The 26,560-nt window shown below is 47.3% G+C and overlaps 2 protein-coding genes across 2 annotated transcripts in view; one reads left to right on the top strand and one right to left on the bottom strand.

The window, feature by feature from the left end:
- Positions 1-6,116, bottom strand: part of LOC144118596 (uncharacterized) — a 33,114-nt gene extending 26,998 nt beyond the window's left edge. The window contains exon 1 of the mRNA XM_077651491.1: positions 5,931-6,116. Within this exon, the coding sequence (XP_077507617.1) occupies positions 5,931-6,026 (96 nt within the window). The 5' untranslated portion in view covers positions 6,027-6,116. The remainder of the gene's footprint in view (positions 1-5,930) is intronic.
- A 3,095-nt stretch (positions 6,117-9,211) lies between these two features.
- Positions 9,212-26,560, top strand: part of LOC144121311 (E3 ubiquitin-protein ligase MIB2-like) — a 31,067-nt gene continuing 13,718 nt past the window's right edge. Inside the window, exons 1-6 of the mRNA XM_077654465.1 lie at positions 9,212-9,486; positions 16,365-16,420; positions 19,380-19,486; positions 23,794-23,904; positions 24,178-24,282; positions 25,092-25,224. Coding sequence (XP_077510591.1) covers positions 16,375-16,420; positions 19,380-19,486; positions 23,794-23,904; positions 24,178-24,282; positions 25,092-25,224 — 502 coding nt within the window. The 5' untranslated portion in view covers positions 9,212-9,486; positions 16,365-16,374. The remainder of the gene's footprint in view (positions 9,487-16,364; positions 16,421-19,379; positions 19,487-23,793; positions 23,905-24,177; positions 24,283-25,091; positions 25,225-26,560) is intronic.

The raw sequence follows: 26,560 nt of genomic DNA, 5'->3' as shown, positions 1-26,560 counted from the left end.
CAAGCCCTTACGGGCGAAGTACAAAGACAAAGGGCAGAATTAGTTGCCATCGGAGAATGGCAACAAAAAGCTGAGGAAAATATCAACCAGCTCCAAAATGGCCAGAGGCGCACCAAGTGAGTCTATAATCTGGCAGTGGAACTGTCGCGGCTTCCAGCGCAAACGGGCTTTAGTGCAACAACACTTGACGCTATTAGATGAGAAACCGTTAGCTATAGCCTTGCAGGAGACGGGCAAAGCAGCAAAACTATCGGGATACCAAGCTTTTCCAAGTGACAGAGGTGAGAAATCTCGCGTCACAACGTTGATTAAGAGGAACATTGCGGCAATCGAGCACGAAATCAACTCGAGAGAAATTGAGGCAGTGCTATTGGAAATTCTTACGGGGCGAAAAGAGGAACCGAGCGTGTTCCTATTAAATTTGTACAGTACCCCGAAGCAGAGAAAGGTTAGGTTCTGGGCCCTCTTTCGGAAAGCGATTAAAGCAGCCGGAACTAACCTCTTGCTAATAGTCGGTGACTTTAATGCAGCGCACCCAGAATGGGGTTACGCTAAACAAGACCCTAAAGGAAGGCAGCTATGGGAGGACGCGCACGAGCTGGGACTCACCCTACACACGGACCCTAGTACTCCATCCAGGGTGGGTAACAGCGTCTGCACAGACACCTCTCCTGACCTGACCTTCTCCAAAAACGTGACACATCTGAACTGGCAAAATTCGGAACAAAATTTGGGCAGCGATCATTTCATTCTGGCCTCGATCCTTAAAAAAGGAGGGAAGACGCGTCGTGCGCGTCAACCGAGGGTTACGGAATGGGAATTATTTAGGGAGAACCGAGAGAAAGCTGCCACAGGGAGGATCACAAACAGAGAAATGGTTGGAGGCCCTCAGGCGTCACGTTGGGGAGGCAACAAAGACGCTTGAAGGGGACGACGCCCCGGAGATAGTCGATAGCGGACTGCTTCACATGTGGGAGGCAAAGCATGGTATAGAGCGCAGACTGAAGAAGGAAAAATGGAACCGAAATCTTAGACGGAGGATCGCTAGACACAACAAAGAAATTGAAAATTATGCGATCAAATTACGCGAACAGAATTGGTGCAGCAGATGCGACGATATGGAGAGGGGCATGAGCCTTTCCAAAACGTGGGGTCTGCTGAGACACCTATTAGACCCGACCAACTCGAAAACCCAATCGGGAATTAGATTATCAAAAGCTAGGCACGCGTTTGATGGTACAGACGCGGAATTTATGGACAAACTCATCAACATGTACATTGGCGATACCCATAGTACCCCCTCCCAGCATACGACGGAACTCCCAACGAGGAGCTCGACGCACTCATCACGGAGGCGGAGGTCAGGGCTGAAATATTGGGACTAAAAACGAAATCGGCCCCGGGCTCTGACGGGATAACTAACAAAATTTTAAGAAACCTGGACGATGACTCCATCAGCGCTCTGGCGTAGTATATGCAAAAAATTTGGGCCAAAGTCCACCTGCCTCCGCAGTGGAAGGCGGCAAACGTAATCCTAATCCCAAAGCCTGGCAAACCCCCTAAACTAGAAAATCTAAGACCAATTTCCCTAACCTATTCATGGGGAAATTGTTGGAGCGCGTAGTCCAGACAAGATTGACGCGCTTTATGGAGCAAAACGGCCTGTGGCCGCACGAGATGGTCGGCTTCCGACCGGGCTTGTGGACGCAGGACGTGATGCTCCGACTCCAACATGACATAATCGACTCGCGTTCTAGAGACGCCAAAGTCATTCTCGGCTTGGACTTGACAAAGGCTTTCGATAATGTTACACACGAAGCGATCCTCCGCGGTCTCCAGGATATCGGAGTAGGCGCGCGAACATACGACTACATGAAGGACTTTCTATCAGACAGATCTGCCTGCGTGAGGTTCCAAGACATTGAGTCTCCCACACTGAACTTAGGGAGCAGGGACAAGCTGCAGGGCTCGGTTCTCTCCCCGTTCCTCTTCAACGTGGCGATGCGGAACCTCCCCGAAGCCCCGAGGAGCATAGAGGGGCTAAATTTCAGTATGTATGCGGATGACATCAACCTCTGTATTAACCAGGGGAGCAATTCGAGCATCGAGGAACGCCTGGAGGCGGCGGCGGACACTGTCGTGGACTATGCTGCCAGTCGGGGTCTCATGCTCCCCGCAAAAGTCGGAATTACTCGTCTATAACCCAACATCGGTCCGATGCAAGCGCAGCTGGGAATTTAACATTAAAGTAGAGGGGAAACCTGTTCCCCAGGTAGATAAAATCAGAATCTTAGGACTACGCATTCAGAAGAATGGATATAATGATGGGGCAATCAAAAAGCTAGAGGGATTTTCCGCCCAAGCCCTTATAATTTTTAGAAGGGTCGCGCTGAAAGGACCAGGTCTGAAGGAAAGAAGCTTGCTTAAACTAACCCAAGCATACGTAATAAGCCGCGTGAGCTATGCCACGCCTTACTTAAACATCAGGTCGGAGGAGAGGAGGAAATTAGACTCACTCATTCGGCGGTGCATAAAGAGGGCCCTCGGCTTACCAATTAGCACCCCACAGAGAAGCTCCTCCTATGGGAGTGAGCAACACCTGGGACGAAATAGCGGAGGCTGTCAGAATTTCGCAGCTCGAAAGATTAAGCCGAACGACCAAGGCAGAGCTATCGTCGAAATGGTAGGCCTGCAAGCAGATAGGCGACTACGAGGCAAATCGAGCATCCCGCAGGACTGCCGAGCAAATCTAATCATTTCCCCCTCCCTCGTAACATGCATCCCATATTCAGCACGGAGAGGAGGGAGAAGAGAGCAGAAACACTAATCAGACGCTTCGATTCGATGGACAGCAAGTCGGTCGCGTACGTGGACTCGGCAAGTGGCAAGTCGGGTGCGGCGGTCGCCTCGGTGGTCGACGGCCGAGGTGCCCCCGTATCGGCTGCCACCATTAGAAGCCGAAACACGGAAACGGCGGAAGTTGCGATAGCGCTCGCTTGCGTTGGAACGGAAGCCAATTTCATAATCAGCGATAGCAAAACACCCATCTGGAATTTTGGAAAGGGTAGGATCACGCTGGAAGCGGCAAGGATTCTGGCCGGTAGACGCCTCAACAGAAAAATCAGTCTAATTTGGACCCTCGCACACGCCTCCGTTCCTGGCAACGAGGCGGCCCACGAGTTAGCCCGAGCTCTCTACTTCCGGGTGGCTGTGGAGCCGCCCGACTGCCGGAATATGGACGAGCGTCTGCAAAATTACACGGAGATTGTTGAAAATTATAGGTTATGCAGGAGACTGCTGCCACCACCGGACAAAAAACTAAACAATAGGGAAGCAGTCGCATGGCGGCGCCTTCAAGCTGGGAACTTCGTAAATCCGGTCTAGGTTTATGATATTCAGACTGGTGATAGAAAAAACGATAAGTGCAAGCACTGTGGGGAGAGAGGGACCCTCGACCATATAATCGGGAATGCGCTAGCTCCCCAGGAGCTAAAGCAAACATAAATTGTAGAGAAGCCTGGAAAGCCCTGCTGCGGAGCGAGGTCTCTGCTCAACAGCAACAAGCCATCCGCCTGGCGACAGAAGCCGAGAAGAGTCAAGACCATTTTGCCTGCTAGTGATCGCGGAGGTCCCCGCCCCCGTCCTCTAGGCCTACGTGCCGGGGTCGGGGAGTAGGAGGCCTCCTTACCTGATGGAATATTAAAGTTATCATCATCATCATCAACAAAAAATTGGCTGAAGGCTTAGCTTGGCTAAGCCTGGAAGATTGCGAAAGCAATACCCTTGGCTGCGCCTTGGTTCGCTGATGGTGTGGACATGGTTGCCCTTTGTTAAACTTATGGCGATACATTGTTTTGCTACCGTCACCGTCATGTCACCGTCAGGTTCGGCCGTGATGAGAGACTTCTCCCGATTCTTATTCAAGAGCTCCTCCTTCTCTTGGGCTCTCTGCATTCGTCTCGCCTCGTTGCGTTCTCCCTTCTTGGCTGCATACTGCACTCTTCTTTTAGCAATACGCTATACTCTGTTCCAGCGTTTCTTCAGCACGGTGCTTTCTTCTGTTGAAGTTGTAGCGTTCCATACTATTCATAGATTCAGCATCGTCACCGTTTGAAGCATCCATGATAGTCTCTTCGGCACTGAGAGCGTCCATGAAACTTGTCTCCGAACTACTGGTCGTCTCCATAGTTTCGCTACCGTTAACACCACTCATTAAACTTGGCCCTGAACTTGTAGATGCACCCGCATCAAGCGATGTTGATCGGCGTGCTCGCCACGCTGCTGCATACGCACGTTGTTTAGCTCGCCGTTCTTCTTGTTCTTCTGTTTCTTCAGCACGGCGCCGTCGCTTGGCCGCAGCAGATCGTTCCAGCCTCGCTTTGTGCACATCATCCGACATAGCGCAAGGCAGCGCGCCGACCACTGCGAGGAGCCGAGCTGTAACCCCATTTATCCTCCTAGCGTGACGTCACACCTGCGAGCGCCCTCTCTCGATAGCGCCGCAGCAGCGGCGCGCAAGTCTTCGCCTCCACCATCGATGCCGCGAGCTGGGGCCACGTCTCTCGGTCTGGCGTGACGTCACACCAGCTAGCGCCCTCTCTCGGTAGCGCCGCAGCAGCGGCGCGCAAGGCTTCGCCTCCACCATCGATGCCGCGAGCTGGGGCCCCGTCTCTCGGTCTGGCGTGACGTAACACCAGCTAGCGCCCTCTCTCGGTAGCGCCGCAGCAGCGGCGCGCAAGGCTTCACCTCCACCATCGATGCCGCGAGCTGGGGCCTCGTCTCTCGGTCTGGCGTGACGTCACACGTTGACGTGACGCGCAGCTGTGTAAGGAGGCGCCACGACCACCGATGGGCCGAAAGTGCGAGCAGTATTGCTTTCGCAATAAAAATTGGCAGTGGCTTAGCTCCGCTATTCCAGGATATACTAAGCGGGAGGTAAGTTTTCCTGGCTGAGCTTGTTGTTCTGGTAATGCCAAACGCAAAGTGGTATACATTGGATTACTCACAGGTGTCAAGTCCTTTTGGTGCCGCAGTCGGTCGCACACGCTACAAATGTGTCCAAACGGATTGTTCTCAAAATCGGCTTGAAATGTCTGGGCCGCAACATCCTGCTCCTCTCTGGTTGCTATGGTAACGGCGCATGCGCACAACTGGCCTCTCGCATGTACCGCGAAATGCTTGACTGGTAGCCTAGTGTAGCTCCCGCTACAATAAGCGCGGTGCGTGGCACCTGGTGTGGTGCGCCAACGTCATCGACGCCGCATGAAAGGGACACGCTACCTTAACGTCGCATCGAAACGCTGAACCCGACCGCGGCGGCAGCATTTCGACGGAGGCGAAACGCAAAAAGGCGGCCGTGTGGTGTGGGATTTCAGTGCACGTTAAAGATCCCCTGGTGGTCGACCAATGAGACGCTCATGGCCGTGGTTACCCTGGACCAATGACAGTAGAGAGCGCAGAATTGAGAATGCCTACTTCAAGCTTGGCCTACACATCCGTAAGTCAGTGATGAGCCATTATACAAATAGCCTACGTGCATAACATCGCCTCCGCAAGCGATATATTCCCGCTCTGAGAGCACAACTGATTGTTCACGAAATACACTGTTTTCTTGTGATGCTCGTTTGCTTATCGCACATAGCCTGCACGTGCGACTACAGCATGCACAGCGCATGATGAACGCGCCATTAACAAATCCCCCGGACCAGCGTTCGCACTAGGCCTAACCAGTGAAGCCCAGCGCATTGGCACCACGCAGTCTGAGCGATAATGCGTAGCTCTTGAAGGGGTTTAGGGAACACAGCTGACCTACGAATTGGGCTCCAGAGGCCAAAACCGTGAGATGGGGCAGAACGTTCCCTAAAGCAAAAGGGATGACGTGTCCCGTTATAGCTGCCGCTTGGACAAGTTTAGCCAGCCGGGGCACTTACCCGTCGCGCCGAATCCATGCCTGCCGGATCCTCGAGCGAATAGGGACGTTCTTGCTTCGGCGAGGAGCGGAACTGCAGCGAAATGAGCCCGCCCATCCGGGCGTGGAGCGCCTACTGGCCGAACGCGCAGCTCTCCTTCATCGTCGTCTTCGGCGTGGTCGGCGTCCAAAGCCCTATCCAGCCTTGCGTTCGCTCGCGCTTGCATTGTTAACTAGAAGAGCGCTTCCAAGCTTTTTTTTTTTTTTAAAACTACGCATGCGTTTCCCTTATCACAAAGCCTAAGTGTGGAAACGTTTCCAGTTTTGTAGAGACGCGGCTTATTGTCGAGTTAAAAATATAAGAAACGTTTCCCGTTTCTGCATAACAGTTTGTAAGTTCGAAGAAGTTGCGTTAGTGTCACGCGTTAGACTATCTTTGCAAATCTAGACGTTTAGTGCCGTGCCTTAAACAGCACATGCAATATTGCTATTGCGTGAAATTTATTGCTATGTTCCTGCGTTAAACGGTGGCGTGCGTTCTTAGAAGGCCGTTCGTGAACTTTGCCTTAAGTTCTCTCTCAGATTATCTGAGTTGTAATAAATACCGGCTGTTAACCACAGGAGCCTAATTTGAAAGGAACAGTGAGGAGAAATTGAAGTTGTCCTATATCAATAATTTACCGTGCTACACTCGTAATCAGGAATAACTGTTTTTACTCATGGAACTTTCTAAGCTACAGGAGACAAAAATAAAATACACAAACCGCCATCATCGGACGTTTTCGCAAGCTAACCTTATGACAAAGGGACAAAAAAAGGGAATCCCTGAGGCCATGTTGCACCACGATGTACCCCCGAGTAGTGATCACGGAGTCTGTTGCAGTCTTCGTTTAACGGGTTTCAATAAGGTGGCAGGAAAATTTCTAAACCCCTTTTTCTCAGTGGCTAATACATCTTTTGGTGCACAACAAGCACCAACATGCCCAGGAAGATCCACAGAATTACAGAAATGATTTTTACTATTAACGAAAATTGGAATACGTTCTCTACATTGGCTCTTTCAGACAGAATGCACACTTTGATTGGGAACCATACTTCTTGGTTCTAAGCCCCAGCCATTAAGTCGCAGGGTATAGGTGTCTACCTTTAGGTCCAGGATGAAACGGAATATTAAGGCAAACTACTTGGGCCACCTTGCCCTTCTTTTCTTCCAAAAATTTTCTTCGTTGGGTAAAAAATCTACAACAAATGCGACAGATTTTTCAATAGGCGAGCGGCCGTTTCAGCGAATTTCTAAAACGTTGCCTTTATTTCACTGTTTCTGAGTACCTTCGAAAATGCTCTGAGTAGTTGTTGGCTTCGGGTACTATTTTGGCATCTTTTGTTTATTGGTATAACATTTTGTGCTTGCGATACTCGTTGACAAAAAATTATGTGGATTAGCCCAGCTAATCCAGGATATACAAAGAGAAAGTGAGATTTAGGTCTCCACTGGCTCACGGAGCCGGTTGTGCGCCTTTACTTTCGTTAAAATGAACGGTCTTTGCAAAGTTGTCAACGCCAATGAACTCTATGAACGCCGTCGGCTCACTTGTTTTGTTTGGTTTTTGAGGAAAGGAAATGGCCCAGTAGCCGCCTCACATATCTCGGTGGACACCCGCACCGCGCCGTAAAGGAAGGGATAAACAAAGGAGGGAAAGAGGAAAGAGAAAACTGAAAATTGACAGTTGGATTTTGAGGACAGGCGCGGCGCTGCGCAGCGGCGGAACACCTTTGGCTCGGTGCTACTAGTGGCGCATGAGCAGTAGTGACTAGGGAGCGAGAGAGAGTGAAAGAGTCGGCGGCGGCCACCTGCGCCGTGCGTGACGTCACTCGTTCTCCGACATACGCCGGCTCGCGCGAAGCACGGTGTTGACCAGCGTAGTGAAGCTTTTCGCTTCAAAACAGGTCCCTGATAAACTTCCTACGGCCGCGGTTGCTCAGTGGTTAGAGCGCTCGGCTGGTGGTGGTGGTAATGGTTTTTTATTAAAATAATAGTAAAAAGGAAGGAAAAGATGTTTGCTAGCCCCGGCATTTGCAATCGATAGTGAAGCACCTGAGCTGGGGCAACGGAAATGAAGGATAGCAGGCAGAATGGAGAAATGAAATGAAAGAGGTGGGGGACTTCTGATCCGGAGTTCCCGGGTTCGAACCCGACCGCGGCGGCTGCGTTTTTATGGAGGCAAAACGCTAAGTCGCCCGTGTGCTGTGCGATGTCAGTGCACGTTAAAGATCACCAGGTGGTCGAAATTATTCCGGAGCCCTCCACTACGGCACCTCATCCTTTCTTCTTTCACTCCCTCCTTTATCCCTTCCCTTACGGCGCGGTTCAGGTGTCCAACGATATATGAGACAGATATTGCGCCAATCCGTTTCCCAAAAAACAATTATTATTATTATTATTATATATATTAAAACGCAGATCTTCGCTTCAGGTAAAATTGTCACCGATCACTGGGGCGCCCCGAAAACGAGACACGCTGTTTGAAACAATCGCTGGAAATCGCGCAAGGCTTCCAATGGAAGGAAGTGAAACCGTCATTTCCGGCGTGAAAGCGGTAGCAATGTATTTGCAGCAAGCACCGTACCTAGAGGCCTAATGAATATACAGCCTCATGAGGAAAGATAACCGATCTCGGAGTTCGCAACTGACTGGAGAAGTTACATATATCATCGATTGATGGCGCCACATGCCCGTCGTTGGAGTTGCGGATGTGTGTTTGCGGTTTTATTTGTGTACTTCACTTCAAGCCTAGAGTGCACAGCGCAGTAAGCTGCAATTTGGCACCTCAGCTAGTTCTCTTATACAGGGTGAAGTATGCGGGATCAATCTATTTTTAAATATGGAAACAAAAGTAACCACCTCATATTTTTACGCCAAGTTCTCCGTGCTGGTGCGCGTTCAGTGGAAAACTATTCACGGTCCGTCCTCGTCTACTGACGCTGACATTTGTGTGTCACGCACCTACACTCTCACTTTTGTTGTTACTACCCTTTGATGCCATCTCTAAGGTTCCCCAGTAGGTGCGATGGGCACCTGGCCAATGCATGCCCATGTTTGTTTACTCTGTATCTGATTAAACAGCGTCATGCTTCACGCTGTTTGAAAGCTACTGCCGCCGCTGCGTTTTACTCTTTCTTTACCCGGCGGGAAACGGCTGCACGCTGTCGGCCGCGTTCTGCCATGAATAGAGCGGCCTCCCTGCTCTGCTTATCTGGGCTCCTCGAACGGAGGAGGAACTGATTGCGGGCAGTGACTCGATCGTAGAGCGACGGACGCCTACGCGACGCTGACGCGACAACCGCGAGCTGTTTCCAGGCGTTGTTTTCGCCCCTAATTCTACACCATGCTTACGAGGCCCAAGGTGTTTTCACCGTTAGTTGTAAATGCCTCAGCTTGTCCTTACGTGGCTTAGGCTTATTAGCTAACACGTGATTTTCGCGACGTTTTGCCGTGTGAAGTAATGCACCGGATGTGCTTGTGTTGTCTCGGTGATGCCTTGTGTTTGGAATACTGACTGAATTCTCGGTGTAAACAGGTAAGCGAATACCTTTCTGCTTGTTAGAGCTAGCAGATTTTGCCTGATGACGAGCAACGCGCTTTATGTCTCCCAATCAAAGCCTGTCTTGCTCGACTTTAAAAATGTAGGCGTCCCGAAGACGCATCGTGTGGCTTTTATGCATAGAGAAAGATAGCACACTGTGCAGTCTCTTAGGGTCGTGGCACCAACTGCGGCAATATTCCAAGTGCCTTGCGTTCCAGCAGCGGCACAAGTGCTTGTAAACGCGTATGACTCAGCCAAGCTTATCAGCTGGGCCTCCAAGGAAAAATATATGTTTTAGTGATTCCCACTTTGGCGGATGAATACAGTAGTTTTCGAATCGAAATTTGGCTCGCGTAATGTAATAATGTAATGTAATATATGTTGGTCGTATTTGAATGTGGCGCAAATATTGAGTAGAGAGCGCCATTTGTACGTGGTGTCTATATTTTTTGTTGTCGTCCCAGTAAAAGATCAAACAATGCCGGATGCTCCGTATCCTGCGCCGCTTGCAGAAAACGAATTCTAGCGCACAATGTTTGGCTGGCTGCTGTTTACTCTCTCGTAACGTGACCTACAATGGCTAGCTAGACTTGCTTTGAATTCGTTCAGCCATCGTAGCCACTTACGCGATGATTATCCCGAAATCTTTTCTTCGGAGCTCGAGGCACTAAGCGAGAGTTGGAAAACCTCTTCCACTGATTCACATGAAGAAATGTAGTTTATATCCTCAAAACTCTCACTATAACTGTCCTCGTCCCGTGTTTCTATTTTTTTCGGTTCCGACCCGCACTGTCTAGGCAGCCCACGGCGACATATTCAAGTGTTGCCAACGCAAACATTTCAGCACTGGATAATAGCAGTGCGGCAATAATTTCTAAGGGGTTCTTTGTGCTGCCATCTGTGCTTAGCAGAATGAACCCGCGCTTCGATTTGTGCGAAATCTTGAAAGCACATCGAAGGTGCAAACGATCACTCCGTTATTTCCTCTTTGATGTGAAGGAAGCTTAAAAAGAAGCAGGGGTGGGTTAGGCTTATCGCTATAGTATGTATTTAAAAGGTATTCAACGAGACAAGGAACTGTTTTTTTTAGATGGATAATAGTTACGCATGCTGTTATCCATAGATTTCAGACAGTGTGAAGTTATGTGCTGAAAAAAAAGGCCCTCGAGTCGAAGTGCTTTATTTCTTAGCATTTTCTTGTAGATTAGTGGCTTTTCACGTACATTATGGAATATAGTTTAAGCGTACCGTTGGAACTCAACGGCAAATAATTTCCGACATTCATAGGTAACGTGGTTTGGAATAACTGCGCCTCTTTTTTGACCGCGGTGAAAAATATTTAAAGGTCCCGATCGATTCTCTCGGTAGGTTGATGCCGCTCGGAAATGATCCTTCCCGACGCAGTTCTTCGTGCCTGCGACGAACATATTGCGTCCCTGCACGAATTTCGCCAAATCGATAAATATTGTAACGTAGTCGTGACGGCAGTCGAAGCAGCGATGAAGACGGACAAAAGGTCTTCTAAAAGAAAACTGTTTATTGGGCTGACTTGCACCCAAAATGGACTGAATCACTCGGCGGCGGCGAAGCGACAAGCGTGCTTGGCGGTCATCGTACAGAATGCCCGCCGCTGTCGGCCGTGCTCAATTTAAAGCTGATAGCCAACTTTCGAGATAAAGCATGCCAAGTTACTAGAACATTCCGGAACAACGTAGAATCAGCGCAGCCAGGCTGCGATCAATCGAGATAAATCTAGTCGCGTCTTGCGTCGCACACAAAGCGATAAAGTTGTGTGCCGGCAGATCTGAAGAATGAACAAACACTGCAAATGTTCGCGGAAATATTTCTATTGCTCGTAGAGATCAGTAGATGATGTTAGGCCGGCCTTGCATTGAAGGTCAAATGGTATCAGTCAGATGAGAAGACAATAAATGTGGTAGTGCCACCTGCGGTACCTGCGCCGTCGATACACACGATAAATAAGTACAAATAAATGCTTAAGTGGAGGGCGTTTGGAGCATCGGACACGGAGCATGAGGAGGCGCTGCTCATCGGAACGCAGGAAATAAACGTGGCCTGGATTGCCTCTCCAGTCACCGCCATTACATTTATCGCGGATAGAGTACCAAGATTACTTCGCGATACTGTTCTCAGGTTTGCCGGCAGCACATGTTGGGAAAAATTATATGGACACATAAGCTCAGCCTTTAAGGATATGGCGTGACAGCGTTAACGGCTTCCTTCAGCAGTTTCTCTTCACTGGGTCACTTTTCTTTGCTCACAGTCACACGTTTATTGCAATTACCTAAACGTAAATTCCACATTCTCGTATTTGATCTCTTCAAAACTGCAGTTCACGCACATAATGTTTCTATGATCAGTATCTCAGTAATTACATGCCTCTAGCTAGTTCACTCCACTAATTACGTGACTTTAGTTCACTCCACTAATTACCACATTGCTAAGCTTCAAATTCGGCCACCACCACACATACATGAGCCCCTCCTAGAACCTTAGCCAAGTTAATGTGCCTACGTTGCCTAGTCGGCAGCGTAGCTGACTGGCCAAGTGTCATGGGCTGGAATCCTAACTAAAATTTATAGAACTCTTTCTTTACTTAAACTCAATTGCTTTATAAAGTTTACTCCTTTGAAACGTGCTCCAACCTTTAATTCACAATTACATGTCCTCTTTTCAATTATTTTCATTCCAGTCGGGGTTCCATCCCGGCAGCGGCAGTCGAATTTTGATGGAGGCGAAATTCTAGAGGCCCGTGTACAGTGCGATGTCAGTGCACGTTAATGAGCCCCAGAGGGTCGAAATTTCCGGAGCCCTTCACTACGGCGTCCCTAATAGCCTGAGTCGCTTTGGCCTCGTTAAACCCCCGTAAACCATAAACCTATTTTCATTCTAGACATACACGCGTGACGTCATGCGTGACATGCATTTTTCGAGGCAATTACGCTGCTGGAATGACACTGCGTTTTTCTCTGAACGGGAGCCTTAACGTTGACGTGTTATTAACGATGATGTAAAGCTTCATATATCTGCGGTCACTAGTATTACCAGTCCGAAATCAAATGCCGGCGCCACCTATAAGGGAAACACAGTACGGCCTCATAGTATTATTTTCTGCTTTAACGAGAAACTGGCGTGATTTCTCCTGCGCAAAAAGTTTCGGCGAACAGTTTTTCATCAACCGGCTAAAGATCGATTAACATTTAAGGAAAAGTGCACAGCCATCCCTGAGTTTCAATCCGCCCATGAGGTAGGTAATGCCGATACGTGTATCTAAAGAGTGTATTTGCATGGGTATAAAATCTGTTCTTTCCCTAACTTGCTTAATTAGGCGATGCCGTCGGCAAGCTTGGCCATGCGGCTGGGGTGTCATGCGATTTCATTAGTGTCTAGAAGAAACGAGCGTGTAATTCTGAAGTACAGGTGTTGTCTTTTGCCTCCTTTTTTCCTTAGTGGCATTTGATTGCAAATTACATTTTCGGTTTAGATTTTGATAGCTCGTTTTCATTTCTTTCAATTCTTCTAAGTCTGTGATAGTTCTGCTGGGGCAGGTGTTCGCTCAAATTTTCTTTTATTCTTTTTTTTATTTTGCCTACCACAGAGGGACTCGAAAATAAAAAAAAAATGAGGCGTTTGTCGGTCTGTCTTGTTGAATACGTGCCACTCCTTTGTAGGCTGCGAAATTTTCTTGCGGTAATATCATGCTCAGCCTTATTTCCGCTGTCAGAATGTACAGTTTCTTCCAGAGATAGTTCTATGAGGGCCACTCTGTTGTTGAAAATTCCTTGAAACCCATAGTACGTCTAACCGAAGCATAAATCACATGCTGCTCACCCAAAAAGTGTAAAGGCAGGCCTACGTCAAATGTGTCACATGGGCGCGAGAGCATATGTGTTCTTTAAAGTGCGTAATTAATGGTCATACCAACTAACTTCATGGTCTTGCCCACTAACGCCATAAACAGGCTAACTCCGAGGTCATGTCCACTTACTCCATGGCCATGCCTACTTATAGCGTTCTCATGTCCACTAAACCGCATATATGTCCGCCAACAGCATTGTTATGCCAGTCTAGTAGGCATAGTCCACGCTACCACGGGAGCGAGTGCTGTAGTTTGAAAGGCTGTGCATCGAAGCTAAGCACTAATCTCTGGTGCCCTGGGGAAGGGTGAAAACTGTTGAAGCTTTTCAGGCTTTTTTTTTGTGCGCAGCCAACTTTCAAAATGGGTGTGAGAAGTTTCGCGTGGCGCATATAGCTGACGGACGTTATCAGAGGGTGACTCACAGCAGTATATCACTCCGGGACACATTGAGTGTACTGAGTGATAGCATCTCTTCAGTTCGCCATTCTACAGCTTATACTTTGCTCAGCGAAGTTGTACTGGTTCAGAGAGAGTCGTTGCCATGTAGGCAGCACTGTTAGCCCGACCAAGCATTACAAGCACCAAAATAATATAAACTAGGAGGCGTTATTCGTTAACTTTTCTAGCCTTTCCCCATTTGTTTTAGCCGTGTAAGTTCGGGCAGGCAGAGGACAGTTTCACTTAGGCCTTCCTTTCATAGAAACAGAAACACAAGCTTCAAAGCATACTTGCATAGAGTTTTGAGTGATGTTTCCTTGAGCTTAAAAAATAGTGCTATTCAGCCTCCTCCATAGTAGAACTGGTGCTCACTTCAACGACTATTGGAATGGTTCGGTGCGTCTGCTCGCATTCCGCTGGAAAACCCTGGAATTAGCATGCTTGCATTAAACAAGGCGTTGATTTTTGGCTTGGAGAACGATGAGTAACACAGAACTGCGCTCTGACCACGACAGTCTCAGTATCGCGTCATACTAGGAAAGATCCAAAAACTATATAAGTGCGCGATGGCCTGTCCACCAGGGGCGCATGTCAAGTCTATAGACGCAGTGTCAGTTAACGAGAATCTTTCGCTTGCAGAATGAACAGATTATGGTATTTCCGGTGGCTTTAAGTTGAGCAGGAAATGCTACAGCCTCTTATGAACAGTGAAATTTGTTACCTGAGAGGCATACACACGAATAGTGCCAAAAGAGCAATTACTCATTAGCATTCACCCAAGCTTAGTCATATGGCTACGAAGGAATGTTCTGAACCTTCCACAAGAGCTTCCTATTTGAACAAGTCTTTCACATGCTAGCCGTTCCAGATAGCTGAGTTGATAGAGCGACTGGCCCAGTGAGGTGGTGGTCGCGGGTTCGGGAAGTTTCTGTCGAAGCTGTACAGCTTCCCACTGGAGACGTATGGCTGCGCTTGGGTGGACCAATAAAGATTTTTAATGCGTCATATAAATTGACGGAGGTCTGCTATTCACCGCACCGGATTATTTTGAGCATTTTTCACACACCGTTACGTGAAAGAATTCCCCTGCGTCGCCGTGGTGACGCAGTGAGTATGGTGCTCGGCTGCTGAACCTAAAGACTCTGGTTCGATCCCGGCCACAGTGGTCACATTTCGATGAAGGTGAAACGCAAGAGGCCCGTGTACTGTGCAATGCCAGTGCATGTTAAAGAACCCTAGGTAGTCGAAATTATCCGGCGCCCTCCACTACGGCATTCCTAATAGCCTGCGTTACTTTTTGATGTTAAACTCCATAAAACCTGTATCTAAAACCAAATCAAATTTGCATGCAGACCTTAATCCTGCCACTGGTTTCTTCCTTTATTTGAGTGCAAATAAACTTATTCACAGAAGGGTGACATCTTGGCCTTTTAAGAAGCACAAAGTAAATAGCCTGATTCGGCGAGCGCCAATGTTACTGTTGCTATGTTGGGCTAAGCAGATAATTTTATCTGGTTTTCAAGATGGCAGCTCTTTTGTTACTGGTTGCACTTTCATAAATGAAAACTTACTGCTAGCTAAAGCACCATGTGCCTTGTGGCCACTGACGCTCAGTGGTGGCTTTGTGGCTAAGGCGTTCGGTCGCTGAGCACGATTTTGCTGTTGGGATCTCGGCTTCGGCCGCCACATTTACATGCACCTTTCAGTGCAAGCTAAAAGAACATGAAACCGTCGAAATCAATCAGAGGGACTTCCACTGTGTCATGCCTCAAAGCGTGCCGGTTTTCTTTTCATGTGCTGAAAACATAGAGTGAGTTTGTTTTCAGCGTTAGCGATGAAACGTACCGTTAGCATACCACGTGCTCTTAAAAATAATGTCGACCGCCGACATCTAGCTCTGCATTTTTTTTCTTGCCTCTTGTTTTATACAACCTAATATCTTGTTTTATAGTTTCACTTGCTTCTAATCCTTGGTAGAATGAGGCAGAGGTAACTTCCGATATGGAATGATTCGGAGAAAACTTGATTTGTTTCTAGTGTGCCCAGAGTGTATGAAAGACAGAATATGTTGTTACAGTAAGATGGAGGCAGTTGCCTAAACAGAGCTAACAAAGTGAGTCTTGTTTTGTGTGGCCCCTGACGTGTTTCTCGAAGCAGGATTATGCCTGCAAGAGTTTTGCCACATTTATTTGACGCCGAATTTACACAAGTGTGTCATTCGACATGTAGAAAAGTGTCCCCTTTTTATCATCATCATCATCATCATCATTTTATTGTTTTGTTTGTAGTAGTGATTCTTTTTCTGTTCTCTTTATTTCCTGCTGACTTAAACTTTCTACCTTTTGTATTCGACTGCTTTATTTCAGCAGACCCGCGTTGGGGTTTCGGCACAGGTGGTGGTTAAACTGCGTGCTTTAAATCAAAGGAGCTTCGGGTCTAAACGTGAGAGAAACTAATTTTTACCATTAAAACACGTGGCAAACAAGCGACATTGTTTCTTAGTAGGCTTGTTATAAAATGCTGACGTTATTCTTGTTTTATGTATTTCTAAAAGGTTCTACGCAATGGGTTCTCGGAATTCTAAGGCAGCTCCTGCAGCCCCTAAGAGAGGTAAGGAGTGTTTTGTTACTTTGCACAACCCAGCACAATATTGCGGCTTTCGCGCTCCTAATTCTTGAGCAGTGGGGCGAAACCTGCAAAGCAGATGGTGGTCGTTCTCAGGAAGCGGCTGAAACATGAAAGGACGCGTTTTCAATCGCAACCATGTGTAATTAACAGCATTTTCTCAATGAACATGCTCTTGATGCTTTTTCAGAGCGAATGAAAGGTGTCACCGCGGTCGCCGACTTGTAATCGTGATGCTACACAGGGAGATTTTGCATAACGTCGCCAGAGTGTTTTCCACTGCATTGTTAGTTCTCGATTCTTGCAAACTTGAGAAAATGAGTACGCCTACTTTGAGGTCATGTTGACAGGAGAGAGAGAGAGAGAGAGAGAGAGAGGGATAAAACATTTATTATTTCATTGAAGTGTTCTACGAGTCGGGTAGGCGGACTCCTCAGTTCAGGACTCCGGTGGCTTGGGCGGATGCCTGGACCAGTCTGATGATGCGACACTGGTCCTCCAGACCATTGCTGGTCAGGGCTGCCTCCCACTGCTCGTAGGATGTCTGTAATGTTTTTAGATGAGGTGGTTTTTAGGGAAAATTCCAGGAAATGTGAAACAGCGTAGGCTTTTCGCCGCACCATGGACAGAAGGGGCGGTATTTGGAAGGGTGAATGAAGCTGTACAAGTACAGGTTAGGGAAGGTATTCGTTTGTATTCGCCTCCAAAATGTGGCTTCTTTTGTGTTGAGTTTAATATGGGGAGGGGGATATATTGTACGATCTAATCTAAGCATCTCCAGCCGTTCCCCATAGTTTGATGGTAGAGGGGTGAGGTACGGGCAAGGATCCGCTCGGTTTGTTAGCTCACGAGCTAGATCGTTTGCCGCCTCGTTGCCTTCAAGACCTGAATGGCCCGGGGTCCAAGTAATGTTATGGGGGCGTTTAAGTGTAGGTGAGAGGCCCGACGGTATGAGTAGAGCCGTTGTCATTTTTGGGACTCTCCCTGTAATGTAATAATGACAGGAACTTTTGACTTCCTTTCTGGTTGTGAGTCTCAGTCCTAGTGCTTTGTGCACCGCGTTAACTGACTGTGCCGCAGAGCCATTTTCATTTGAGTGCGTATTCTTATATTCAAGAGATATCGTACAAGTGTAGGTTCAAACACACATAGAATTTTTGTTGTCGTGTGGCACTCGCGCGAGTGTACTACGGAAGCGATAACGTTTCTCTAAATGTAGCTTTTTTGAAGGATTTAATGCAAACCACGACGACGTCTAAAAGCGTTTTGTATTGAGCACCAATAAATTTTGCAGTTTATACTTCCAAGCAAATAGGTAGCAAATAAATATCTTCCTGGAAAAAAAGAACGATGGCGTTCGCAGCTCTCGAAACCACACTAAGTCCAGCCTTTAAGAGGAAAGGTTCGTGTTAAGTGCTACAGGGCGGTTTGAAGCGCTGGTTCCTTCAGGTATAGTTCTAAAGACTAATGTGGTGTTGTTGACACAAGTTGCGCTGACCCCTAGGGAAGTCCAGAACGTCTTAAACGTAACTCTGGTTGGTTTCAAGCCTTTATTGTCTACCGATATCGAGCGTGTTATTTTTCTCTCTCTTTATGATGCGCTTTCGGGTAGTCATTCCTGCTTATTTTGTGTGAACCTTTGACCACGCGCAGTGTTTTTGTTCTCCTGAAACGCTAGAGGGCAAATGGTGCGTGTTTTTTCACTGATTACACCTGTAAACAATGCGTTATCAATCGCTTTGGTATCTTCTGAGCGCCTACTGCGCAGGTCAGTCCTCTATGGCTTTCGGCTGCTGAACACCAGTTGACAAGTTTAGATCACTATCGCAGCGGGGGCATTACGATGGAAATTAAGAAAATGAAAAGCCGTCCATGTAATAAAGAAAATGGTGGAAAGGCGCAGTAACTGTGTCACTTCTCTATGAACATGTCAACCATGCCGTGAGGGAGAGGGGGAACGTGGAAGTGAAAGTGGAAAGAGAGAGAGGTGCCGTAGAGGAGGACTGTGGAATAATTTAGACCATATCGGGATCTTTAACGTGCCCTGACATCGCACAGCACATGGACGCCTTTTGCGTTTCGCCTCCATCGAAATGCGGCTGCTGTGGCCGGGTTCCGCGTTATGAGATTTCACTCCTTTTGAAAGAGCCCTAGGTATTCAAAATTTAGGTGGAGCCCTCGTGTGCTGGTCACCTCATTGCCCACATTTCCCCTTATGTTTTATCAAATTAACGCTCATTAACTAATCGCCATCTTAATCTTCTTCCAAAGGCTTTTATTTATCTATTATTATTACTTCTGCGAATACAAAAATTATCATATTATTAATAATATTAGTAATAACATCATGCCGTTGGTATCGTTGCCTTTGTCCTGGTCGATAACGTATCTGTGTTCGGAAATTCAAGGGCCGTATTTTGCAGCGATTCACTTCGTGTTCATTTCATTTGAACGTAACGCCAATCGTCACGACAGCAACAAGGGGCGGGAATCGAACGACGAAACAGGCAATGCCGGTCCGGCTGCAGAGCCGCCTTTAACCACCCTGCTGTTGCTGCAGTCAGCCCAGTTCATTGGCTGCTCAGCCACCGCATAGTTTATTTGCTGAAATGGGATTAGTACCGATACATCTCGGCAGCCGTGTCAAACACACCGTCGTGTTCCGTCAGTCGTCCTGTGTCGCAACCTGCCGCCGGTTTTGGCAGCGCGGGGAGCGTTATGCAGGGCGTGTTCCTGTCGCGGCCAGAGTGATGTCAACCACCACAGCCTACGTCATGGGGAGCAACAGCCAACGGCAGAGGACCAAATAGAATGAAAACTAAAACGTTATAAAATACGCTACCAGATTTCATTTACAAAGCGCGGCGCGGGTATTCTACGCTCCATGAACGCTGTATGTGTAGAGAGACTTTATTCCATGTTGTCTTTGCGTGAGTACGTGCAGATGCCGGCCGGCTCAAGGTTGGCGATCGCGTGGCCGTTACTATGGAAGTGGAGAACTTCAGGCTTCTTCAGAACAGCCATGGAGGATGGGAACCCAACATGTCTCTCGTAAGAACCCTAACTGGAGTGTGAAGCTGTTGGATTTCAACGCCTACTAGAGTATGATTATAAATGTGCAAGTGATACGAAACAAAGAAATCGGCTGGTGTGTTGTTCACTAGTTCTGGTGACGAACTTACCTGGATTAAGGAATGGTAGTGGGCTCATACACAGGTAAAAGGTGCCTACGCATGTGCATCAGCACGAATTGTTTTCATGCCAGGTGATGCATTCCGAAACCTAAGAAGTAAGCCGCACTTATTTTTCGCTGTGATCTAACCTTTCGTGGTTTTGTTGGGCAAGAATACAAAGTAACGGGCTTTTCATGCGCAAGGAGCAGGAGCCGATCGAGACGCAGTCTAGAAAACTGCGTGAAATGTATAGCTAATCTCGGCCGTCACACAGTCAAACTGTCATAAACGCATCTCACTTCTAGCTGGTGTAAAAGTAAAGCAGAAGCAAAATTAAGTTGTGGCCAGATATACAAGAAATTACATGACCCTTCTACTGCACTTAAACACTTGGGCAGCATAAAGGCAGACACAGTTCAATGCAGACATTCAAAATACGATGCTTAGATCTCAAATAACAACACTAGCGGATGTACAGTCATGTCTATTTAGTGATATTTAGAAGTATTCTAGAGATTACAGCTACCAGCTTAATGTTATCTACTATTGATCAAGGCTGAACGGAAGGCGGGTAATACGTCATAAGTGGCGCTTAAGGGGTAGTAAAGAGGTTGGCCTTTATTTTATCATAAATGGAGTGCTTGTAACACGTGAAAAGGCCTGAAGTATGCAAGTTAGTTCTATAATCACTAAGCCTGCATACATCTATAGATAAAACTGCAAGCCTTTTAACGCGGAAACTTGGAAAACGAGAGATACTGTGCATTAATTGAGAATACTACAGCCGCTTCTTCTTTCTTGTATTTGTGACACTGTGTGGGGCGAGTTTCAGAATATACAAAGAACTGACGTCGTCTTTGGATGCAGGCCATTAAAAGTGCACAAAAAAAATCACCGCACGTGTGCAGCAGCCTCTCTTGATGCTGGAGGCCTTTGCCAAAGCGATTGTTAAATATCCTTGAACTTTATGAGATAAGGGTACTCGGCGCTGAGCATTCAAGAGGCTTCGGAAACGGTTGCTGTGCTGCCGTTCTATTGTTCTAGTCATTCAGTAAATCAGAGTTGATTTAGAGTTTATAGGAACAACATAAAAGCACCGTTTGCGGAGATCTTGAGTTCGGATGTCCCTAAGGCACCGAAGGTTGACATTCAGTTCCATCTCACAATCAGGTTGCACTGAAATGAAGCCACGAACCAGCGAAACCTGCGCCGAATCATCAGAGCATTTAATTCATCTTTACGCAGTATAGGTAATTTGCTGGTTACTATAGCCTACCGGATGACAGGTTTTTCACGTTTTTCAAAATGACGGGCGCAATACACTCGCGCGCCGTTGTCGGGGTGAGTTTCTTTGCCGTTCAGCCTATGATTCCCTGGAAAAGCTGTGCCTTTTACTAGCCAATAAAATGTAAAGATATAGATGATCTACACTAAATCAGCGCCATCACCAGCGAACCACGAAACGACGAAGAACCAAGAAAAACGTTTCTTTAAGTCCGTCGTGAACGCTGTATATAAGATTCCCCTGCCTTGTGGCAAGGTGTTTACACCGGCCAGAGGGGCGTTGCGTTAACGACCGACTCAGGGAGCACGAAAGAGACCTGGCCAATAAGGAGCGCACGAATCTTGTTGGTCATTGCGTTGATTGCAGAGCTTGTGAACCGCGTTTCCGTTGCGTGTCAGTCCTTGGCAGAAGTAATAAAAAAACCGCTTGTGAAACCTCGGAGGCATTTTTATAAAAAAGATCAGGATCAGATTGTGTGAGTGACACTTCAGTTGCCTTGTACAACGCTGAAGTGAATTTCCTGTCACGTCTATTGCGACGACTTTTTTTCTTTGGCAGTTTCCAAGTTACTTGTTAGGCTGCGCCCGCGCAGGCCTGCGGTTTTATATGCCGTCGTGGTTCCCTGAATAAGTCAGCTGCAAGAGAGCGTTCGTGTTTTTCTCTGTTCTTTGTGTCCCTGTCCTAATTGCGCTAAAATATCTATAATTTATCACAAATCCAACTAGCCCTACATCTAACTCTCTTAAAGTCCAAGAAGGATCGACGCTGGCGGAACCGCGTCGTTTACTCCGCTGCCTGAAACGTTCGCCGGCATGTTCTGACGTTTTGAAGCGAAAGGTTCACTACGCTAGGTAAAGCAGTCTTCGGGTAGGTAGCACAACGACCTTGAACGACCTTTAGACCAACCGAGAATAGCCGTGTATGACCATATGTGGTACTGTTATGGTACCGAGCCCTTTACCCCTGACCTTGACACATGATCTTTAGTTGACCTTTGACATTGGGTGATCTTCGGTTTAACCTTTGACCTTACGAACATCCGGTGGGGTGATGCGAAGCCACGTGATGGCATCCGATGGGATTGCCTTAAGGCCATGTGATACGACGTCATATCCACGGGGTCGTGTGGGTATACATATAGAACGGCTGTCGCGAGCGCGTAGCTGAGCTGCCATGGACGAGCCGCAGACGCTTAGCAAGCGTGCTTGCTTTTCGCTGAATTCCAGGGTTAGCCACGTTAAGCCACTGCAACTATTTTTTTAAGAGGTTTTCTGAAAAATATACCTTAAGAAGGCTATTGTATGAATGTTTTCCGCCTGACGAGATAGAAGGGCCGCCAAGTGCCATCGCGCGAGTTTTCTGGTGCCACCGGTACAGAGAGATTGGGAACTGGATCTTTCCACGTTGTTTAGACTAGTTGCAGGGCCATGACAGCGGAGTTCTTTTCAGGCACCTAGCCTATATTTCGAAAGATATCATTTGCTTCTGCTGGAAGAGTCTGTGTAAGCAAGCGGCGCTGTTTGTTATGAAACATCGCTCAGCACATACGACTAATTTCAAGCGCGAACAATTCGGTGCATGAATGTCTCTGTGATCTCAGGCTTTATTACGGCACTCGTGTGTGGTGATGTGCTGATTTCTTATCCATGGAGGGCAGCTAGAGAGCAATGACACGATTTCATTTCAATTACACTTGATTCTGATTCTTTTTCAGCTCTTATTGCCCCATGCCCTTGCTTTCTCAGAAATAATCAGACACACGACGAGCTAGCACGAATAGAATTCAATGGGACGAAAAGATGTTTTCATATCGACCTAACATTCATTGCATGCCTTTCGTGCACTGCTTACGTGCAAGCTGAATGCATGATGCGTGGTTGATAGCTCTAAGAAGATAGTGCGATGTTAAAGGCAACCTCATTGCTTTCACTTTCCACTAGTAGACACGATTTTAAATATGTTCATACTTAAAGTGGCGCGTGCTTAACCAAATTTATGAGCACGGACAAATGCAAAAGGGCTCAGCTTTACAATCTGAAACCCAATCGCCAATGACAGGCCGACTCTTCTAGCTTGCATTCCGTGAAGCAGCATGACCTCGCTGGGTGTTGTTTACCTGTTTTTGTCGTCTTGTCATTCACACGTTGTAGAAGTCTACATCTTCGATGTCATGAATTTGAAATTTTCTCCAAATCGCGCCTCAATTAGTCACCGCGCCCCTTTCAGACCTGACGTTTTCAAACGCCAGAATGCAACTTTTTCATGTCTGTCGTTTACTTCTTTTGCACCCCACATAAAAGAGGTTGTCTGGCTCGCACGAGGAAGCCACCATCGGCAAACAAGCACCAGTTTATCATGAAACTTTAAAACCAGCGCGATTCTACCCAAGCCGATTCCGGAAGCAGGCCTCCATGATGCCGCCATATTATACGAGTGCCCGTTGTTGGACCTCCTTCTGGGTTGTGAAAATCACCAATAATGCCAGCGGGGCCCGAGGGGTCGGGAGGTAGCGGCTAAAGGTGAGACTGGCAGCGCGGTAATGGGAACGAAACTGCACGGAAAGCGTGGTTATTACCCGAAGTTTGCTTCGTCCTTATTTTCTTTTAAAATTTGTTTTTAAGTCGTGCTTGCTAAGAAATATCATACAGTGCATTTGAATGAAAGGCGCTGTGAATACGGGATTCAGCACTGAAAAATAGAAGCAAATCAGGAAGAAAAAAAACGTCAACATGCGAATAACTATAGAAGTCGTGAACTTTGCACTCACGACTGAAGACATCCGGTGTGGAAAAGTTAGTTCGGGCACTCGTGACTTCATGAAGAAGTGCGAAATCTTGATTTAGACCCGTCGACACCAGCTGTGAGCTTTTAAAGTGCTCGACAGTGTTTTTTTTCTTCAGATTTTTGGGAACGTGGGCATCGTACGAGAACTGAAGCCTGAGGGTGGAGTGATGGTTCACTACAAGGTGGCCAAGTCCACCTGGCATCTCAACCCTGCTGTGCTTGAAAAGGTAAGCAAAGCAAAGTGAAAACCTGCTAGCGTGGTCTAAGCGTGGATGCGTCGGGTGGGAAAGGGAACACCTTTTCTTTAGTAAAGAAGCTATGGAGTTCCTCGTGACGCGAAACGCATACTTCCAATTGCTGTCCTGCACTTCCTCATTCAATGCTGAAGAGTTTTGCTGCCGATGAGGGAAGAAAATCTGTGAGATATTAACTGCACCATCCTTGCCCTCTTGTTTACCTTCTTCAAACAAATAAACATAGTGACTTTTATTGTTTTTCAGCTTCCTGCCTTCAAGAAGGGCGACAAGGTCAGGGTCTGCGAAAAGCTTGAAACGCTAAAAGAACGGCAGAACGGCCACGGAGGATACACAAAACAAATGGAAAGGGTAAATGCATGACTCATTGTTTTCTCTTTTATGCTCTATTTTAGGAAGGTTGTCACCTGTCTGCGCTAATTAACAAGGAAATAATGAATGTCAAACAGTATAAACGCACCTTTGTTATTTGTTCGTGGAACCACACATGTCACACTGGTTTCTCACCGAAGCTCTTTGTTTTGTATTTCTACCTGTGCTCATTGCGGATATGTTAATAGTCGAAGTTAGCACCACTGTTAACTTTTATTAATTTGTTCTTAAAAACAACTGGATAGCCTTCATGAACAGGATGCACTAACCGATAAGCCTCGCCGAAAACATGAAACAAAAGCTGAAAATACAACTGATAACGTTTTTTTTTTGCCCTGACACTCTGGTTATGATAAGCTGATTAAGCAACGAATGACGCACTGCCTATTTTTAGAGTATTGCTGAACCCTGCCGAGCAAACTCACTGCACAGGCGGCCCTTGTGTCTGTCGTCGCCAAAGGCACGAAACACCATGAATCAACTACTGTGCTAAACTATCTTGCCAACACACACGCACACACCACACACGCATGGACGCGCGTGCGCGCACACCACACATCACGCATACACACACACGGACCGCACACGTGTACTCATGCACAGGGGAACGCTCGCATGCTGTGCCTCAAGATGACCCATAACAAAGGTAAAATTCCTCCCTTTAAGGAAATGTAATGCTGCATAAATGCTATAATTACCGCAAGACTTCATCACCACCTTAAGTTTGCTCCCTTATTATTCTTTCATGTGTGTGTGCCAAATGTCACTGATGTATTTCTTCATTACAGTGCGTTGGCAAGGTTGGCATTGTGGTGGCAATAAACCCAGATTTCGACATATTCGTGGACGTGTGCGGCCGCAAATGGTTACTGAACCCACTCTGCTTGGAACCCGCTCCCAATGCACGTGTGGATAGATCAGGTAATGTTGGCGACCTGGCTTCTGCGCCTAAGTGCCATATTTGAGAACGAAAAGACACATCCAGGTGTGTGTGGGTTGCATGCCGCTGGGGTACAAAGAATTGTGCAATAGGAGTGTCTTGTAGAGGTTGGTCAAACTTGAATGTATGAGAACCGTGCACAGAGAGCTCAAAGCAAGGCAAAGATTGTTGCATCGGTTCTTGACAAAGTTTGCGGCTGTGGGCTCGGAATAGCCGGGCAAGGAATAATAATAATAATAATAATAATAATAATAATAATAATAATAATAATAATAATAATAATAATAATAATAATAATAATAATAATAATAATAATAATAATAATAATAATAATAATAATAATATTAATAATAATAAAGAAGAAAGGAAGAGAGAGGTGCCGTAGTGGAGGGCTCCGGAATAATTTCGACCACCTGGGGATCTTTAACGTGCACCGACATCGCACAGCACACGGGCGCCTTAGCGTTTTTCCTCCATAAAAACGCAGCCGTCGCGGTCGGGTTCGAACCCGGGAACTCGACCGCGGCTGCTGCGTTTTTATGGAGAAAGGAAATCGCGCAATATCTGTCGCACATATCGGATAACACCTGAACCGCGCCGTAAGGGAAGGGATAAAGGAGGGAGTAATAATAATAATTGGTTTTTTGGGGAAAGGAAATGGCGCAGTATCTGTCTCATATATCTTTGGACACCTGAACTGCGCCGTAAGGGAAGGGATAAAGGAGGGAGTGAAAGAAGAAAGTAAGAATAGGTGCCGTAGTGGAGGGCTCCGGAATAATTTCGACCACCTGGGGATCTTTAACGTGCACTGACATCGCACAGCACACGGGCGCCTTAGCGTTTTTCCTCCATAAAAACGCAGCCGCCGCGGTCGGGTTCGAACCCGGGAACTCCGGATCAGTAGTCGAGCGCCCTAACCACTGAGCCACCGCGGCGGGGCATAAAGGAGGGAGTGAAAGAAGAAAGAATTGGAGGTGCCGCAGTGGAGGGCTCCGGAATAATTTCGACCACCTGGGGATCTTTAACGTGCACTGACATCGCACATCAGACGGGAGCGTTTGCGTTTCGCCTCCAACGAAACGCGGCCGCCGCGGTCGGGTTCCAACCCGGGTACTCCGGATCAGTAGCCGAGCGCCCTAACCCCTGAGCCACCGCGGCGTGGGCTGCTTCCTTTTCCATGCTTGATGCATGGTGTTCTGCACTTGGGAGCAAAAGTGGCGTATACCACGCGAGCTTTGACTGCACTGCATTGCAGTGCCAAGAAGGGAAAAAACAGGCCTGCATGCAGATGAAAATGGTCCTACCTCAGGTTGACTT

This window comes from Amblyomma americanum, chromosome 2, assembly GCF_052857255.1.
Source record: "Amblyomma americanum isolate KBUSLIRL-KWMA chromosome 2, ASM5285725v1, whole genome shotgun sequence".
Taxonomy (NCBI): Eukaryota; Metazoa; Arthropoda; class Arachnida; order Ixodida; family Ixodidae; genus Amblyomma; species Amblyomma americanum.
The sequence above is the reverse complement of the archived record's forward strand: the minus strand, read 5'-3'. Positions and strand labels throughout refer to the sequence as shown.